General features: G+C 31.9%; 1 protein-coding gene and 1 pseudogene across 1 annotated transcript; one reads left to right on the top strand and one right to left on the bottom strand.

Moving 5' to 3' along the window:
• The first annotated feature begins 9,976 nt into the window (after positions 1 to 9,976).
• On the top strand, positions 9,977 to 10,771 carry LOC110671570 (phenolic glucoside malonyltransferase 1-like; annotated as a pseudogene).
• A 232-nt stretch (positions 10,772 to 11,003) lies between these two features.
• Positions 11,004 to 15,914, bottom strand: LOC110671583 (uncharacterized protein At1g32220, chloroplastic). The gene is made up of 10 exons (XM_021834070.2): positions 15,666 to 15,914; positions 14,346 to 14,451; positions 14,170 to 14,258; positions 13,901 to 13,956; positions 13,759 to 13,814; positions 13,096 to 13,189; positions 12,531 to 12,610; positions 12,280 to 12,322; positions 11,667 to 11,758; positions 11,004 to 11,381 (listed from the first exon to the last, which is right to left on the bottom strand). Exons 1-10 carry the CDS (start codon positions 15,722 to 15,724, stop codon positions 11,214 to 11,216), a joined length of 843 nt encoding a protein of 280 aa, XP_021689762.2. The 5' UTR covers positions 15,725 to 15,914; the 3' UTR covers positions 11,004 to 11,213.
• Between the last annotated feature and the right edge of the window lie 487 nt (positions 15,915 to 16,401).

The following is a 16,401-nucleotide window of genomic DNA, read 5'->3' as shown; positions in this document are numbered from 1 at the left end:
TTAAATAGATTTTACTATACAAAAGTTGAAAGTTGAGAGGATTTTATGTTGCATTTTAAAGTTAAAGGACTATAATATTACAGCCATAAAAGTTCAGGGACGGTTGTTAAAATTTATCTACTCAACTCAACTCAACTCAACTAAGCCTTTCAACTTATTGGGAATCTTACGATCACATAAAACTCTCGTGGTCCGTCTCCACTTCAACCATCCGGCTTTAATTCTATGACTAATATCCTCCTCACATCCCCCACCTACTTGAATGACTGAGCCTAGATATTTAAAGTGATTACTTTATGACAGTACCACTCCATTCAAACTAACTCCTTCCCTATCACCAATTTGGCCTTCACTGAACTTGCAATGCATGTATTCTGTCTTTGTCCTACTTAATTTAAAACTCTTTGACTCTAGAGTACTTTTCCAAAGCTTTAGCTTTCTATTGACTTCTTCTCGTGTCTCATCTATCAGAACAATATCATCCGCAAACATCATGCACCAAGGAATACTCTCTTGTATATGTTTCGTCAATTCATCTAAAACTAATGTAAAAAGGTAATGACTTATGCCTGATCCTTGGTGTAATCCAATTGACATTGAAAAATCTCTTGTGTCCCCTCCCACTGTGTGCACAATAGTAGTTGCTCCTTCATACATATCTTTCAACACTTGTATGTACCTAATAGATACCCTCTTTTGTTCTAATACATTTCATAAGACATCTCTTGGAACACTATCATAAGTCTTCTCCAAATCAATAAAAACCATGTGTGGATCTTTCTTCACATCTCTATATTTCTCCATCAAGCTTCTAATGAGAAAGACCGCTTCCATAGTTGAACGACCGGGCATGAAACCAAATTGATTGGGAGAGATAGAAGTATCATGACGTAGTCGATGCTCTACAACTCTCTCACACAACTTCATAATATGACTCATAAGTTTAATTCCCCTATAGTTTGAATAACTCTGTGTGTCTCACTTATTTTTAAAAATATGTACTAAAATACTCCTACTCCATTCATCAGGCATTTTCTTTGAGTTTAGAATCTTATTAAATAATTTAGTTAACCATGCCACTCTCATATCTCCCAAACACTTTCACACTTCAATTGGTATTTCATCGGGTCCACAGGTTTTATCCACTTTCATTCTCTTATGTAACACCCCTAATTTTTAAAATTATTATTTTTGGGTAAATATTGATATTTTATTTTATTTGAATTTTAGAAAATTATTTGAAATTTTTCGGATTTTAGAAATCGGGTTAGATTTTCCGAAAATATAAATTTTGATGATTTTTAAAAAAATTAATTTAAAGACCATGTGGCAAAACTAATATTATATTTGGAGTCTATGAATTTTTCTAAGTTTTCTAGAATTTTTTTGGAATTTTTGGACCTCGTTTTTTATCCCAAGGCAGAGTAAAAATTTAAAATTTTGTATCCTGAATCGAACTGGCCAAATCAAACCGGACCGGATCGGACCGGTCGAATCGGGCTGGCTCCTTTTTTCTTCTTCTTCTCATCTCCCGCGCGCGTTCTCTCTCTCTCTCTCTCTCTCTCTCTCTCTCTCTCTCTCTCTCTCCCATTTTATCTCTCCTCCCACCTCCCCTCATCGGCCAGCCGCCTCCCCAGCCACCCCAACCCGCTGGCGTGCCGCCCTAGCTTGCCGGCCACCGCCTGAAACGCCGACAAGCGTCGCACGAAGCGACGTGACGGGCAGCGCGCGACCCTTCGTCTTTCAGGCCGAAATTCGGCCGATCCGGCCACCGATTGGGCCGGGTCTTGTGTCTAAACCCATCTACTCGTCGAGAGCTTTCCATAGACACCAAGAACACCGAAATCCATCGAGCGGTTTGTCCAATTTTTGTCCGGGAAGTTTTAGCCCATTTTGACTTTTGGGCTAGATTTCTCGCAAACTGTGAACCCCACAAGAAAATCGAGAGTACCAGAGCGCTCCACTCTTCGAGAGCTTCGCGGCGATATAAATTTCAAATTTTTTCGACATCTTTTTCGATGGGTCCCACGGAACTTCGTAGTATTTTTCAGAGTATTAAATGAGCTTAGAAAATTCCGTAAAATTTATGTACTAACCCCCGTGTTGTGGGCTTCGTGTAGGTATCTTCAATTTGCGGAAATTCGACAGTTGTCCGGGTCTGTGAATTTTCGGCCAGACAGACCAGTTACCGAAAAAGTCTCCGAATTTGATAGAGATTTTGGCTACCCCAGACGTCCCGAGTGCGTCCCCGAAGTCGGAATCGGCATAGGTAAACCCGAACTTTACTTTTTCATAATTTTCTAATGCTTAAATGAGATTAAAAATCTATAAAATATTCGTGGTAGTTCAAAAAATTATGATTCTTTTTGCAATAGCCTAGTAATATTGCTAAGGACCGCGGGGCAAAGTTTTAGAATTTTTAGAGCTTATTTGGGTAGTTTTTGCAAAAATAATCAATTATAAGGACTAAACTGTAAATTTACATATTGTGATTGAGGACTGTTTGGATGGGCTCAGGAGGGGCTGTGTGATATGATTGAGTTTTGGGTGTATGGTTGGTGAATATAGAAGTACGTTTTGAGCCCTTTTGCAGGTTGGGTAGGTCTTAGGTACAGGGGAGACTCTGCTGGATTTTCGGCACGACTTAGGACGTATTTGGTCTTTTCTTAGTTTGTATTGAGTCAAATTTATTAAATAATTGTAATAAAATTATTAAGTGAGCCGGGACAGCCTTCTTCCTCTGCCCAGCCGCCACAGTGACCGTTGTCAAGTCTGTGAGTAAAATATTAATTTTAATTGTAATTTCACTATTATTATATGTTTAAGCATGCCCATGCATCACTTATATGTATATATCTATGTAGTTAAACTCTAGGCACTTTTTATGTTGCATTCACAACTGTTAAAGTGCTATATATGTTGTTGTGATAATTTGGAGCAGTGTGCGTGCGTTGGCATGTGTGTGATGTGGTGTTGGCTATGGACAGGACGGGTAGATACGGCTTGAGATCTTCGCTGGGACCCGGTCCTTCAAGGGTAGTCACGGCTTGAGTTCTTCGCTGGGACCGCGATTTGGTTTATTAAGCGAAAGTCTGGCTTGAGTTCTTCGCTGGCACAGGTTGGATTTAAGAGAGCTATATAGGGGATCAGCTCCCATATATTATTATTGATATTACTGGGTGTGTGAGTGCTCTAAATTACCTTTTTGCTGTTATGATATGAAAATATTGCTGATATTGCATTTCACTCTACAGGGTGCATTAGTTTTAGATAGTTATAGAGATTATGGTTAAAATTGATATTTTACTCTCTGAGTCGAACGCTCACTCCTGTTCAATATTTTTTCAGGCCACAGGAGGATATTTTTGAGATTAACCTGCTTTTCTCCCTCGCAGGTCGTTTATTAATTTTTATATAAACCTGTTAACTCTTAGAATTTCTGCATGTATTAGAAATATTTATTTGAATTGGGTCTGTAATATAAATTGTTATTTTGAACCTGTAAACTTATTATTTTATGCATGTTGATGGACTGGATGAGGGAGCTAAGCTCTTATTTATTTTTATGTTGTATGAGTATGTGGAGGGTGAGCTGAGCTCCCCAATTGATTATATATTGTGTTTAAAGGGAGGGTGAGTCAAAAACTCCCTGTTGAAAGGTCCATTCTATGGCCGGACTTTGTCCGGTTGATTTCTTAAAATTGGGCCCAATGGGCCTTTGAGTTGGGTTGAGGAATAGTTAGGCTTACTACGGCTCGGAGGCTTTAGGCTGGCTCAGGTCCTAGTGCCGGTCCGGCCCATAGGTTGGGTCGTGACATCTTAAGTGCTTCATTTACTTATAAAGATCTAATTCTTCTAGTATAATTCAAATTCTTTTCTATTGTTCTATAGTCTATATTCACGCTATTACCATTTTAACTATTATTAAAGAGATCATTAAAATAATTTCTCCATCTTTCTTTAATGTCCTCATCTTTTACCAACACTTTTCCTTCTTTATCTTTAATGCACCTAACTTGATTAAGATCTTAACATTTCCTTTCTCTCCTCCTTGCTAATCTATAAATTTCTTTCTCTCCTTCTTTAGTTTCAAGTTTTTCATATAACTTTTCAAAGGCCTGTGCTCTTGCTTGACTAACTGCCTTTTTTACCTCTTTCTTTGCTATCTTGTACTGTTCATATGTCTCATTATTATCACATTTAGGTAATTTCTTATACCATTCCCTTTTTCTCTTCACTACCTTTTGTACTTTCTCATTCCACCACCATCTCTCCTTTGAGGGTGGTCTATGTCCTTTAGACTCTCCAAGTACTTTTCTAGCTACTTCTCTAAACTTTGATGCTATCTGTATCCACATATCATTGGCTTCCGTACCCAGCTTCTATACTTTGGACTCGAGAAGCTTATTTTTGGACTTCACTTGCTTTACTCCCTTGAACTCCCACCACTTTGTTTGAGCTACACTATTTCTTCTGACTTTACTTGAATTGTTCCTAAACTTGAAATCCAAGACTACCAACCGATGTTGACTTGTTAAAGCCTCTCCTGAAATGACCTTGCAATCCTTGCATAGAGCTCTATTTATCTTCCTGGTTAAGAGGAAATTGATTTGGCTTCTATATTGTCCACTTCTGAAAGTCACTAAATGTGACTCTCTTTTTATAAAGTAGATATTTGCTAGTATTAGGTCATATGCCATAGCAAAATCCATGATGCTTTTTCCCTCCTCGTTTCGACTGCCAGAACCAAAACCTCCATGAACATTCTCATAACCTTGTCTATCAATTCCTACATGTCCATTCAAATCTCCACCAATGAAAATATTCTCTTCATTCGGTATGCTTTGCATTAAATCATCCATATCTTCTCAAAACTTTTGTTTACTCTCGCTGTCTAGTCCTATTTGTAGGGCATAAGCACTAACTATATTTATTGTTTCTCCTTCTAGTACTAGCTTTACTAATATAATTCTACCTTTTACTCTTTTCACAGCTATTACTGCATCTTTCAATGTCCTGTCTATGATTATGCCCACTCCATTTTTGTTTCTCTCATTTTCGGTAAACCACAGTTTATACCCTGAATTACCCACTTCCTTACTTTTCTCTCCTACCCATTTAGTCTCCTGAATGCAAGCAATATTCACCCTTCTCCTTTTCAAAATATCCACAAGCTCCATTAATTTTCCTGTAAGTGATCCAATATTCCAAGTACCAACCCTGATCCTCCTCCTATCCTGCTCTTTCTTAATTAGTCTCCTTCTATGATATCTTTTATTGTTTTCTATGTCTATCTTGTGTTCTGTTCTACTATCTATTCTACTATCTGTCCTATGGACTAACTTCTTTACTCACACCCGTCCATGATGTGGGAACCCTTGCTCACTTAACACCACAGCCGGGCGCTGGCATGGCGCGTCACCTTCGGTGAACGCCCTACACCTTTGCATATTTCTCACTACACCCGGGCTCCAATGTAGTGCGTCATTAGTAGAGGACGCCCCAACGTTTATATCATTTGAATCCATATCATAAGGTGTGACGAAATTTTTACGCTGGTTGTCACTTACTGCAACCCTCTTACTTTATCCGGGCTTGGGACCGGCTAAGCGCAAACTACTTAAGCAGAGTTTGTTGTTAAAATTTATCTAAAAAATAATAATAATAACACGTGCAAATAATTTTTTTTTCTAAATTTTTTAATTTCTCAAATTCATTTTGTTTCTTTATTTTATCATTTGGTTATTAACAAAAATTTTATAAATAAAATATTTTATTTTTTAATATTTTAAAACAAAATAAACATATAATATTATTGTAAAAAAATCATAAAAAGTGATTATTCTAGTTTCATCAAATTTTTTAAGAAAATAAAAAATAAAAAATAAAAATAAAAATAAAAAACAGAAAACAAATTGATACCAAAATTTTCCTTCTTTTTTGTCTTACATAAATTAGCATCTTATTTCCTTAAATGTTCCTTGGATTTTATAATTTTATGATCAATATTTTTCCTTCCATTACATCAAAATTTCAAAATAATTTAACATTTAAATAGACTTCTATTGAAATAAATTATTTACAAGAAAAAAATTTTAATTAAATTTCCACACAATTATATTAACTAAATAACTAAAAAAATCAAAATCTTTATAAGTTTTTTAATTTTAGCTAAATCTTTTAATTTTATCAATTCAATATCAAACTTTTATATTAGTTTCAATTTTAGTAATTATCTTAATTAGATTATTTAATTGATAAAAGTAATTCAAATATTTACATAAATTATTAATATTAGCTAATTTTTTTATTTTCATATTAGTTTTTACAGTTATTTTCAAATTGATAAAAATATTATTTTAATTAATTTCTCTATCATTTTAAAAATTATAATTATATTTACTTTTTATTTTATTATTTATTCATATTTTATTTACTTTTTTTACCTTATATTTGAAATAAAATAATAAAAAAGATGTGAACTAAAAGTATAAATAAAAAGAGATAAGCAAAAAATTAAAAATTTAAATAATAATATTATGTATATTATTCATTTATTATTTTTTTCTCAACATAAAATTTATTAGAATTAATAAAAATATTAAAATTATTGAACATATTCATAAAATTAAAAGGAATAACTAAAATTGATAATTAATGAAAAATTTTGAATTATTTTTGTCAATTAATGAGTTCAATTATTTTTAATTAAATTTATTATTAAAATTAAAATATTTGGAAAGGCATTGACAAAATTAAAAATTTTGACTAAAATTAATAATTGACATAAAGGTTTTGAATTTTTTTTATCGTTTAGTCTAATTATATTTTATTTCTATTCCTTTAAAAATAATTTTTTACGTTAAAAATAATTAAATTCTTTTATTTTAAATATAAAAAGTAATAAAAAAATTAATTAAATTAAATGTTTGTAAAATTTTAATTACAAAATTTAATTTCTAAACAGATTAATAAATCTATGTATTCAGAATAAGTTGTTATATTCTGCAGGTAGGTATTTTTGATGGGCAACAAACCGAAGATTCAATTCTAATGAATAAAAAAATAAATTTTAATTAATTAGTAAATATATATATATAAATTAAAAATACAAATAATTTTAAATATTTTTAATATTTATGGTCATGTAAATTAATTTATTCATTGATATTAAGCTTATTTTAAAATAATTTAAAGACCTGATCTCTATTTCTATATAAATATTATTTAATATAATTATCAATTAAATTAATTTATTAAATATAAATAATATATGTCTAACTGCAAAGTTAACATCGGCTATCCTTTCAATTTAATATCTCGATGTGCATCATTACTAGAAAATTTGCAATTAAATCCATGAATATATAATTAAAAAAGGGTTAGCGCTTTTTATTCGAAAATATAAATTAGAAATATTTTATTAACTTCAAAAATATTTGTTTTATAATAATTAATTTTTTTATTGGTTCTTTAGCTCAATGTTTTCCTAATTACTGCTTGTTAAAATGAACTCACACAGCACAGTCTCTTCTTTATCAATGCATTAAACTATTAATGAAAAAAAAAATTTTAAATAAACCCCTTAATTTTAAGGTGAAGTTTAAATAAGTTTAATTTTGATTTTTTTTACTAAATAAACCTCAAAATTTTCCATTTAAGTTACAAATAAATTATTTTTTTAAATAAGATCACAATATTTTTAATTTTCATTAATAAATTAATAATTTATATATATTGTTAAACATTAAAAATAATTTATTATTTTTAATTAAAATAAAAAAAAATTAATAACCCAACAACCCCACAAATCTCCAAACCCAGATGAACCCATATCATGAGCTTCCTCCGCCTCCCGCTCCTTCTTCTTCTTTCCCCCGCCGCCCTTTTGCACCACCGCTAGCCGGACGTGTCACCATATCTTAAATAAATAGTATTTTATTAGTGTATAACTAATTTGAACTATTTATTTTAAATTATTTTAAATTAAAAGTTGCCCATAAATTTATTTCAAAAGTTAAAAATTGATTTATATGAATATCGTGATACGGAGGCAGAATTTTTTTTATTGGTAAAATAATTGACGGATATTTATTCATGCGCATGGTATCTTTCTTTAAAAAAATTTAAAATTTGAAAATTATAATAAGCAACGTTATGGCGATATCTAAATTCTTAATTAAAAGTGATAGTCTTTTTTTTTTCCTTTTAATTTAAATTACTTATCATGAGAATAATTAAAAATAAAAAATTCAGGTTAGGGATGACAACATGTAGGTACTCGATCTGATTGAATCCCAATAAGATAAATTTATGTAGTATATAATCGGATTTGTAATAAATTCAGGTTTGAAATTTAATACCTGTGTTGAATTCGAATTTTACATGTTGGGTATCCATTATCTAAACTCGTTTATATAAATATTTAATTAAATATAAATATATTTTTTATAATTATGTTTATAAATTTTTATATATTTTGTTTTATATAAAATATAATTTAAATATTTTATGAAATTATTAAAATTTTAAAATATAAATTATTAATAAAAATAATTATTTATATAAATTATTAATTAAAAATTATAAAATTAGATGAGTTTGGATATTTTTTAGATAGTAATTGAAACAAATTCAATTAGTTAAAAATAAATTTTAATTAAATTTATAATAAATTTAATTGTTTAAGTTTTAAGAATATTAATTGGGTTCAAATTTAAATAGAGTAATTTTGCATGTACGGAATCCATTACTCTTAAAAATTCCAAAATCCAAGTATAAAAAAAAAAAATTATTATTCCAAATTTCATCAAAGTTGTTTTTTATTATTTTTTATTTAATTCAAAAATAAACAATAAAAAACAAAAAGAACAGAAAACAGATTGATATAAAAAAATTCCTTTTCTTTTCACATAAATTAGCATCTCATTTTCTTAAATTTGTACTTTATATAATGGTAATAGGTTGTTGTACTAAAGACACACTCTTATATTGATATATTATTTTGAATATATTTTTTTTTCTGATTTTGAATATTATTAATTTTATATAAATAATGACGACCCTATATTCAACTCATAGACTTATAAGTAAAGTATACCTAAATTAGTTTAACGTCATTAATTCAATCATTAATTAATAATATAATTAAAATTTAATAAAAAACACTCAACTCTTATCAATTAAATTAATTTATTGAATATAAATAATATTCATCTCATCGTAAAGTTAACATCGATTTAATATCGTAAACGCTGCAGAAATTAGAAAATAATTAAAATAAGATTTTCCAAAAATTCATATATCAGCTCTCCCGAGGCTCATTAAAACTGATATTTTTGCAAAACTGCAACTCAAATAATGACTAGGTGGCAACTTGCTCAGTCGGCGCGCAGTTGGAAGTTATACTGGCGGCTCCTCTTGCTTGGCTGGCTGCTCCACCATTCAGGGTGGTGGTGCATTCTTTGCTTTCTTGCAGCCATCATACAGTGCCCGTATAAAAAGGAAAATGAGAAGGGCCGATATGGTTGCCATCACCGCATAAAACGACACTTCCATACATCCTCGACGTTCAAGAATTGAAGTGTACATTAAATAAAAAAAAAAAAAAGAAAGAATTAATATCAAATAAAATTGATTAAGCAATCATCAACTAATACTCACAAAATCCTCTAAATTAAGGCTTTTGCCAAAGAACACATACAATAACAAATAACATCAAACAATTTCCGATGGCATCACCCAACTCGGTGAAAATTCCCACCTCCGACTCAGCCGAGTGTAGAATTCTCTCTTCCCCTGACCTTTTTTGACACTTTTTGGTTTAGATTACCCCCGCTAGAGTGCCTCTTCTTCAATAGAGTCACTGAGTCGACTCCAACTTTTTGTCACTCAGTAATTCTTCCCACACTCAAACTCTTCTTCCACCACTCGCAGGCCACCATTCACTTTTTTGCCAGAACTAACACCATCTTTTGATCGTACTGTAATCAAAGACCCAGAAGGGATCGATCAAATTTACCTGAAACACTGGATAGAGAAGACGAGAGTAGATTCCGAGTAAGCTTGAAAATGCTGCCGAATCTTCGAGGAGTGCGACCTAACTTAGTTCGAGCTGCGTTTCAGTTGAGCCCGGGATCAATCAAGAAACTCAGGGAAAGTGTAGTGCTTTGCCACCAGCATCGGGCTCAAGGAGACGACCCAGTGAAATATCTTCATCTCTCTGCCTTTGTGCTTACATATGCTTATGTGTTGGTCTGCCTTGTGAAAGCTAGAGGAGGAGATGGTAACAGAAAGGTCTACGTTTCGTTTCCAGTGGATTGCAGGAGTCGCTTAGAACCTCAAATTCCAGTAAATTATTTCGGGAACTGTTTATGCATCCATGACATAGTTATAGAGACAGCAGCTTTTATGGACGAAAATGGAGTTGCTATCATAGCAGAGAAGCTTAGTGAATTGATAAAAGGACTGGAAAGGGACTTCTTGAAGGAGCTAAAGACACGCTAGCAAGGATAAGAGCCTTAGCACCAGAAATGCAGAAATTTGGATTAGCTGGATCTTCCCGGTTTGCGTGTTATGGGTTGGACTTGGGTTGGGGACGACCCGAGAAAGTGGAGATAGCATCGACGGAAGGAACCAACGCTATTGCTTTGATGGACGGTAGGGATGGCAGTGGAGGAGTTGAGGTTGCGGTGGTCTTGTTGAGGCAAGAAATGGAGGTTTTCGCTGCTTTGTTTGATCAAGGTTTATAGCTGGGGAAGTTTTCCTGCCTAGATCCCACCGCATGTTCATTTGTTTGTTTATATCCTAGTAATGTTATTGGAATTTAATTGATGCTAAGATAAGTTATTCTTATCCTATCCAATAAAGCTTCAAGCTTTGAATTTGATAGGCTAATTTGAACTCAGAAGAACATACATGTCTTCAAATTTTTAATTGGCTTCGTGTCAATTATTATTTAGGTGGGTATATACACCTAAGATATAAAATTAGGGAAATAGAGGAAGAGAATAAAATCAATCTTATTTTGGAATGGGATGAAATTCTATAACTTTCAAGCATAGAGCTGCATACTTGCATTTCAACACAATCAACATATATAGTGATATTTCCATAATTAGACAGAGATATCTAAGGCTTCTTTTGATAAATCAAAAAGCAACAAAAACAAAATTTTCAAACAAAGACTAAATAATTAAGGCTTAAACTGGAGCTTATCGGCTATGCTTTAGTATACTGTACACATCAACAATGCCTGGAGGGAAAGCTGGATCTGTTGCAGCTCTGACAGCAACCTTTGCCACTGAACTAACATGAACTGGAGGTATAAAAAGAGGACCGATGAGTGGGATTCGGGTCAGTAGCTTGGCATGTTGGAGTACCTGCAAAAAGTACTATAACCATTACCACCCTGAGGCCAGAAGAGTAGGTGAAACGTGTAAATGCACAACAGATTATATCGGATTGTATTACAACTAAAATATATCACATGGATAAGGAATAATTATGCTTGATGAGTAGGAAACTCTATTACATCTAACATAATATTCTAATCCTGATCAATCGGTCATATTTGATTGATCTCCAGTCAAAAGTCAAATTGAGAAAATGCTATCTGAAGGATTCAGTCAGTGAAGATAAAATCATACAAAGTACACACTTCTTACCATCTCAAGTGGAGCCCCAATTATACTTAAAGGTAACTTCATATTTCCAACACGGCGGTTCCCATGTATGAAACCAGGCCTAAGAAAAACACCTGTCATGAAAAAAAAATTGAAGGAAAACATTCCTCATGAATATTGGATTCTCCAAATTCTTTGCTAAAATAACTTTCATAAAGACAAGAAAAGTCGAAAAATAAAGGATAAATTCTGCTCCAAATAAATTCTGATGTTTCCAGTCAACAAACACTAATAAAATGTTTGTAAATAATCAGTTATAAAGCAATATGAGAACTTTGGATCAGGGAGATACAAAGATACTAGGACCGCAAGCATGGCAAGTTATTACAATAGTTTCACAAATTGAGATGACGTAAAAGTTGGACATAACTATATCAATAAGAATCAACATATTAGTCATAATAACACAAGGTGTTTGAGAAATAAAAAGATTCACTTCAGCATAAAGTACTTGAAATTTCAGTATGACACTAATAATACACGGCTAGATAAAGAAAACTGAAACTGGATCAAGGTACTACCATGATGCTATATAATATATATCAAAAATTGAAAAGAAAAAAAAAAACAAGATATAAGAGAGTGAGAACTAAACCTCCATTTGGAAAGTTATTGATTAGTTCAGCTTCAGTTGACCTCTGCATCAAAGTAGACAAGGGGAAATTCTAATAAATAAAGGTAGCAAAAAGAGTCATATAGTTAAGCATTATAAACAAATAACATATGACGTCAGTAGCTACAACATTAACAATGGAACAATTAGTTTAAAACAGAAAATCTCCAAGCTGATTGTTCCTATCAGGAATTGAGCAAGGGTAAATGAATACATAGTGAGCAAGAATATACCTTTCCTTCATAATATCCTCGTAGTATATAATTTATCAAACCGAAATCAGCAGCAGATATATAGACAAATCTTTTAACACCTGAAGACAAGCATGCAGAGAGGCAAGTAAGGAAATAAAGAAATAATAACAACTATAGATGTGTAAAACCGGAAACACAAGAAAAATGAGCATAACACAGTTGACTTCCATCAAATAATGCCAAAACTCAGTTTTCAAGCAAACATGATTCCTCTTTAGATAGTAAAATGGAAACAGTTTTCAGGAAGTGTGGAAGCCATCCGACCTGGTGCTTAATCATTTCAATCAAACAGTTTAGGAAGAAAGAGAATTCCATGCTAAATTAACTCAATACAGTAAATTTTGAAAAGAAATTGCCAAAATGTTGATCATAAAAGGAAGGAATAATAAGAATATAATCACTGTATGAGACTGCAAGCAAGAAATTGCCAAATATGTTACAAGATAATTCTGTGATAATGCCTAACTATTGTTTTGATCTTGAATAATTGGGGCATGACTAAAGAAAGACAAAAAGGCATATTGGTGAGAGAATAGTAACATACCTTGCTCTGAGGCAGCTTTAATAGCATTTATATTTGCAGATCCATTAATTTTGTACATATAAGAATTTGAGCCAAAACCTCCAACACATGAGATCTACAAAATTTACCTTAAAACAAGAATAAGCAGCTCATTCCTTTTGTAAAAAATGTAAGAATAATTTTAAATGTACTATTCTAAGCAAACTAACTGCATGGTAATCTATGCAGGAACTGAAATGACTAGAACATAATAATAATAATAATAATAATAATAATAATAATAATAATAATAATAATAATAATAATAATAATTAAAGACCCTCTTAGAGATGGGCTTGTCTCAAATAATCATCACAAAATAAAACATAACACTCCATAATTGTGCTAACATAAAATCATTGCAACTATTAACTGGCTACTATAATTAAAGCATGCAAAATAAACAATGAGTTCATCCTGTCATCTTTCATAAAAGCTATGAGTTATTTTAGTAACATGCCATGTTATACTCGATAGGAAAATGCAAGTGCAGCATCGCAAACCAATGTAGTGATTGGAAAAACATTGGTGATCGTAAACAATGCAGAGTTTGATCACTAATATCTACAACCTTGACTTCTCTCGTTATTTCATTTTCAGATCACACTATCTCAAAGCAAGAGTACTAATCAGAAGATCTTATACCACGGAGGTTACTCCATTTAGTGCATGCTTTAAGGAATCAGGTGAAAGCAAATCTCCTGTAGATCGATAAAGACAGAGCATTACACTTCATATCGAGAAAGTAGGATAGATAAGGTATTGTAAATTAGAACTCATCGAGAACCTTGATGCCAGACTATGCTGTCAGCCCAAGAATCAGGTAGAGATGATCTACCAGACCTAATAAATATAAATATAAAAAAAAAAGAATAAATAAGCAAATGACAGAAATAAATACTTTGGAGACATTACTTAGATAAATATATCATTTTTATTTCTAGTCATTCTTTTCCTTTAATCTAACTGTTCTTCATAACAAAATTTCATGGAGAGCTAAAATCACTAACATCTGTTGCATCAAATCTTTGTTGACAACCCAAAAAGAAGCAATACCTACTAAGACTGGATACGATCAAACCATGGCCTAAAGCTTCTCTGCATATATGTGAACCAACAAAACCATTTCCTCCCAAAACAAGTAGCTGAAACAAGGGCATATTTTATCAGCAACAAGAGAATGTCAAGTGCACCTGACACCCCTTTATTAGCAATTTAGCATTGCAACATACCTTCTCTGTTGGAGGAGTTTTCAATTCTACTGTCTCTGCTTCCTCACCATCAACTTGATCAGATCTTATAGACAATGATCTCCCATTTTTCAACACAACCAGCCAACTGTTTTGGCATTACAGATATAGTTACAAAAGACAGCCTTTATTTCTACAGTGGCGTGGCATTTTAATCCATTGAGGAAAAGGAAAATCAAAATTAAGATCTAATTCAGATAAATAAATCATAAATAAATATATTATGTGACAAAATGCAAATCAAGGTGAATAAGATTTATAATTTCAGTAGACTAGAATATATCCTTTCTGACTTGGCTGGAAATTGGTTCAATGCTTGTATATAAGTATTCAGGAATCAAAAACATTTCAACATAAAATAAAAATATCAAATACAGAAGCATAAATAATATAGTAGCAAGGAAGTTGAAATAAGTTCTGGATATATCAAGAACTATTCTACCATTACTTCCATGGAATTAAATAATGGCCATAACTTAATGACATTTTAACTACCATCATCATAACAGGCATTATGTAAAGGTTCTTAAGCTTGAAACTTTCCCACCACCACCACCACCCCGCCAACCAACGGGCCCCCACAACAGCCCCAAACTCTCCAAGTGAGAAATAAAAATTGCAGTTGTTCTTTCATAATTTTTGTTCTTCTCCTCTATTTTATGCTACTGTTCAAATCTCTTAAAAATTCAACAGTCAATTTAGCTATTGCTTGTTCAGAACTACCTACCGTCTACCGTCTCACAACACTACATCCTAACCAAGCTTTAAACAAACTATAGGCAACTTTTCCTAGACAAAGAAACCTACATGCAACTTTTGTATTTGAACATCCCAACAAAGCATTTAGAATTTTCTTAAAAACAAATCCCATCCATCCTAAGGCATGTAAATAATGCATTCTATTGATGCTCAGAAAATTCGAATTCATCAAATCGCTCACAAGGCCAATCCAGGATCCCCTGGGTTTTTTTTTTTCCCACCGTCTACCTCAGGCAAAATGCAAAAGGAAAGCATAGACATTAAACAAAAACTAATCTAACATATCACCACAGCTGGCTGCAAATGGTAATTCCTCAAATTCGAGTGCCAAGATCATTCTTTTCATCAATGCCAGAAAACCCATCTGATGAAAACTACCCAAATATCGTATTTTTACATGCCAATCATAGATTATTCATGTAAATTAATCTAGTCAATCACAAACCCAGATAAGAACACAACTGTACAGTACAAATTAAACCAAAAAGGAAAGTAATCTTGTCAAAATCAAAAACAGGTCATGGGGTTGTCACGAGCACTCACCAGAGCCTGGGAAATGAGGCCTTTGAATGCAGCTGCAAGCGTGACATGACAGCCTTCATTTCTGCTTTGGTCGTTCTTTAATTTTATGGCTTTTGCGTGTAGAGTGGAAAGGATCAGGTTGCTTGAGTGTGTATGGAGAAATCTATGGAAAGAAAGTAAATAAAGAGCATGGATTTTGGTTCTACTAAGCAATCGATAAAGTGCTAGTAATGGTAGTAAACAGTAACGACCCACAGAACATATGGCGCACAATATGGACAAGTCTAACCGCTTTATTTTCTTTTCCTGCCCATGGTTGGGTCCCCTGCCCCATTAATAATTTTTTTTTTTTTGTTTTTGAGAAACTAAATTTGATATTTCTTATTTAATGAAAGTTTAATAAATTATATAATAATAAATAAATTAATTGAGAAAGACAACCAGACCAAATTACTAAAAATTATATAATAAATTTTATTATAATTATTAATTATAATGAATTTCACATAAACTTCATCAAATAAAAATTTTAGAATTATATAAGACTTAAAAGAGTCATGATCCAAAAAAAAAACAATTTAATGTATTTTATTTTTAAAATTTTACTCTTAATTTTAATGTATTCTTTTTTTAAAAAAGCAATTTATAAATCTATAATATTTAATATGTTTACAAAATAATTATTTATTCCTTCAATATTTCTATTTTTGTGTAAATTTTATTCATAGTTTTGTATTATTTAACTTTGATCTTTACA

Source organism: Hevea brasiliensis, chromosome 16 (assembly GCF_030052815.1).
Source record: "Hevea brasiliensis isolate MT/VB/25A 57/8 chromosome 16, ASM3005281v1, whole genome shotgun sequence".
Taxonomy (NCBI): domain Eukaryota; kingdom Viridiplantae; phylum Streptophyta; class Magnoliopsida; order Malpighiales; family Euphorbiaceae; genus Hevea; species Hevea brasiliensis.
Note: the sequence above shows the minus strand (reverse complement) of the source record. Positions and strands in the feature narration are given on the sequence as shown.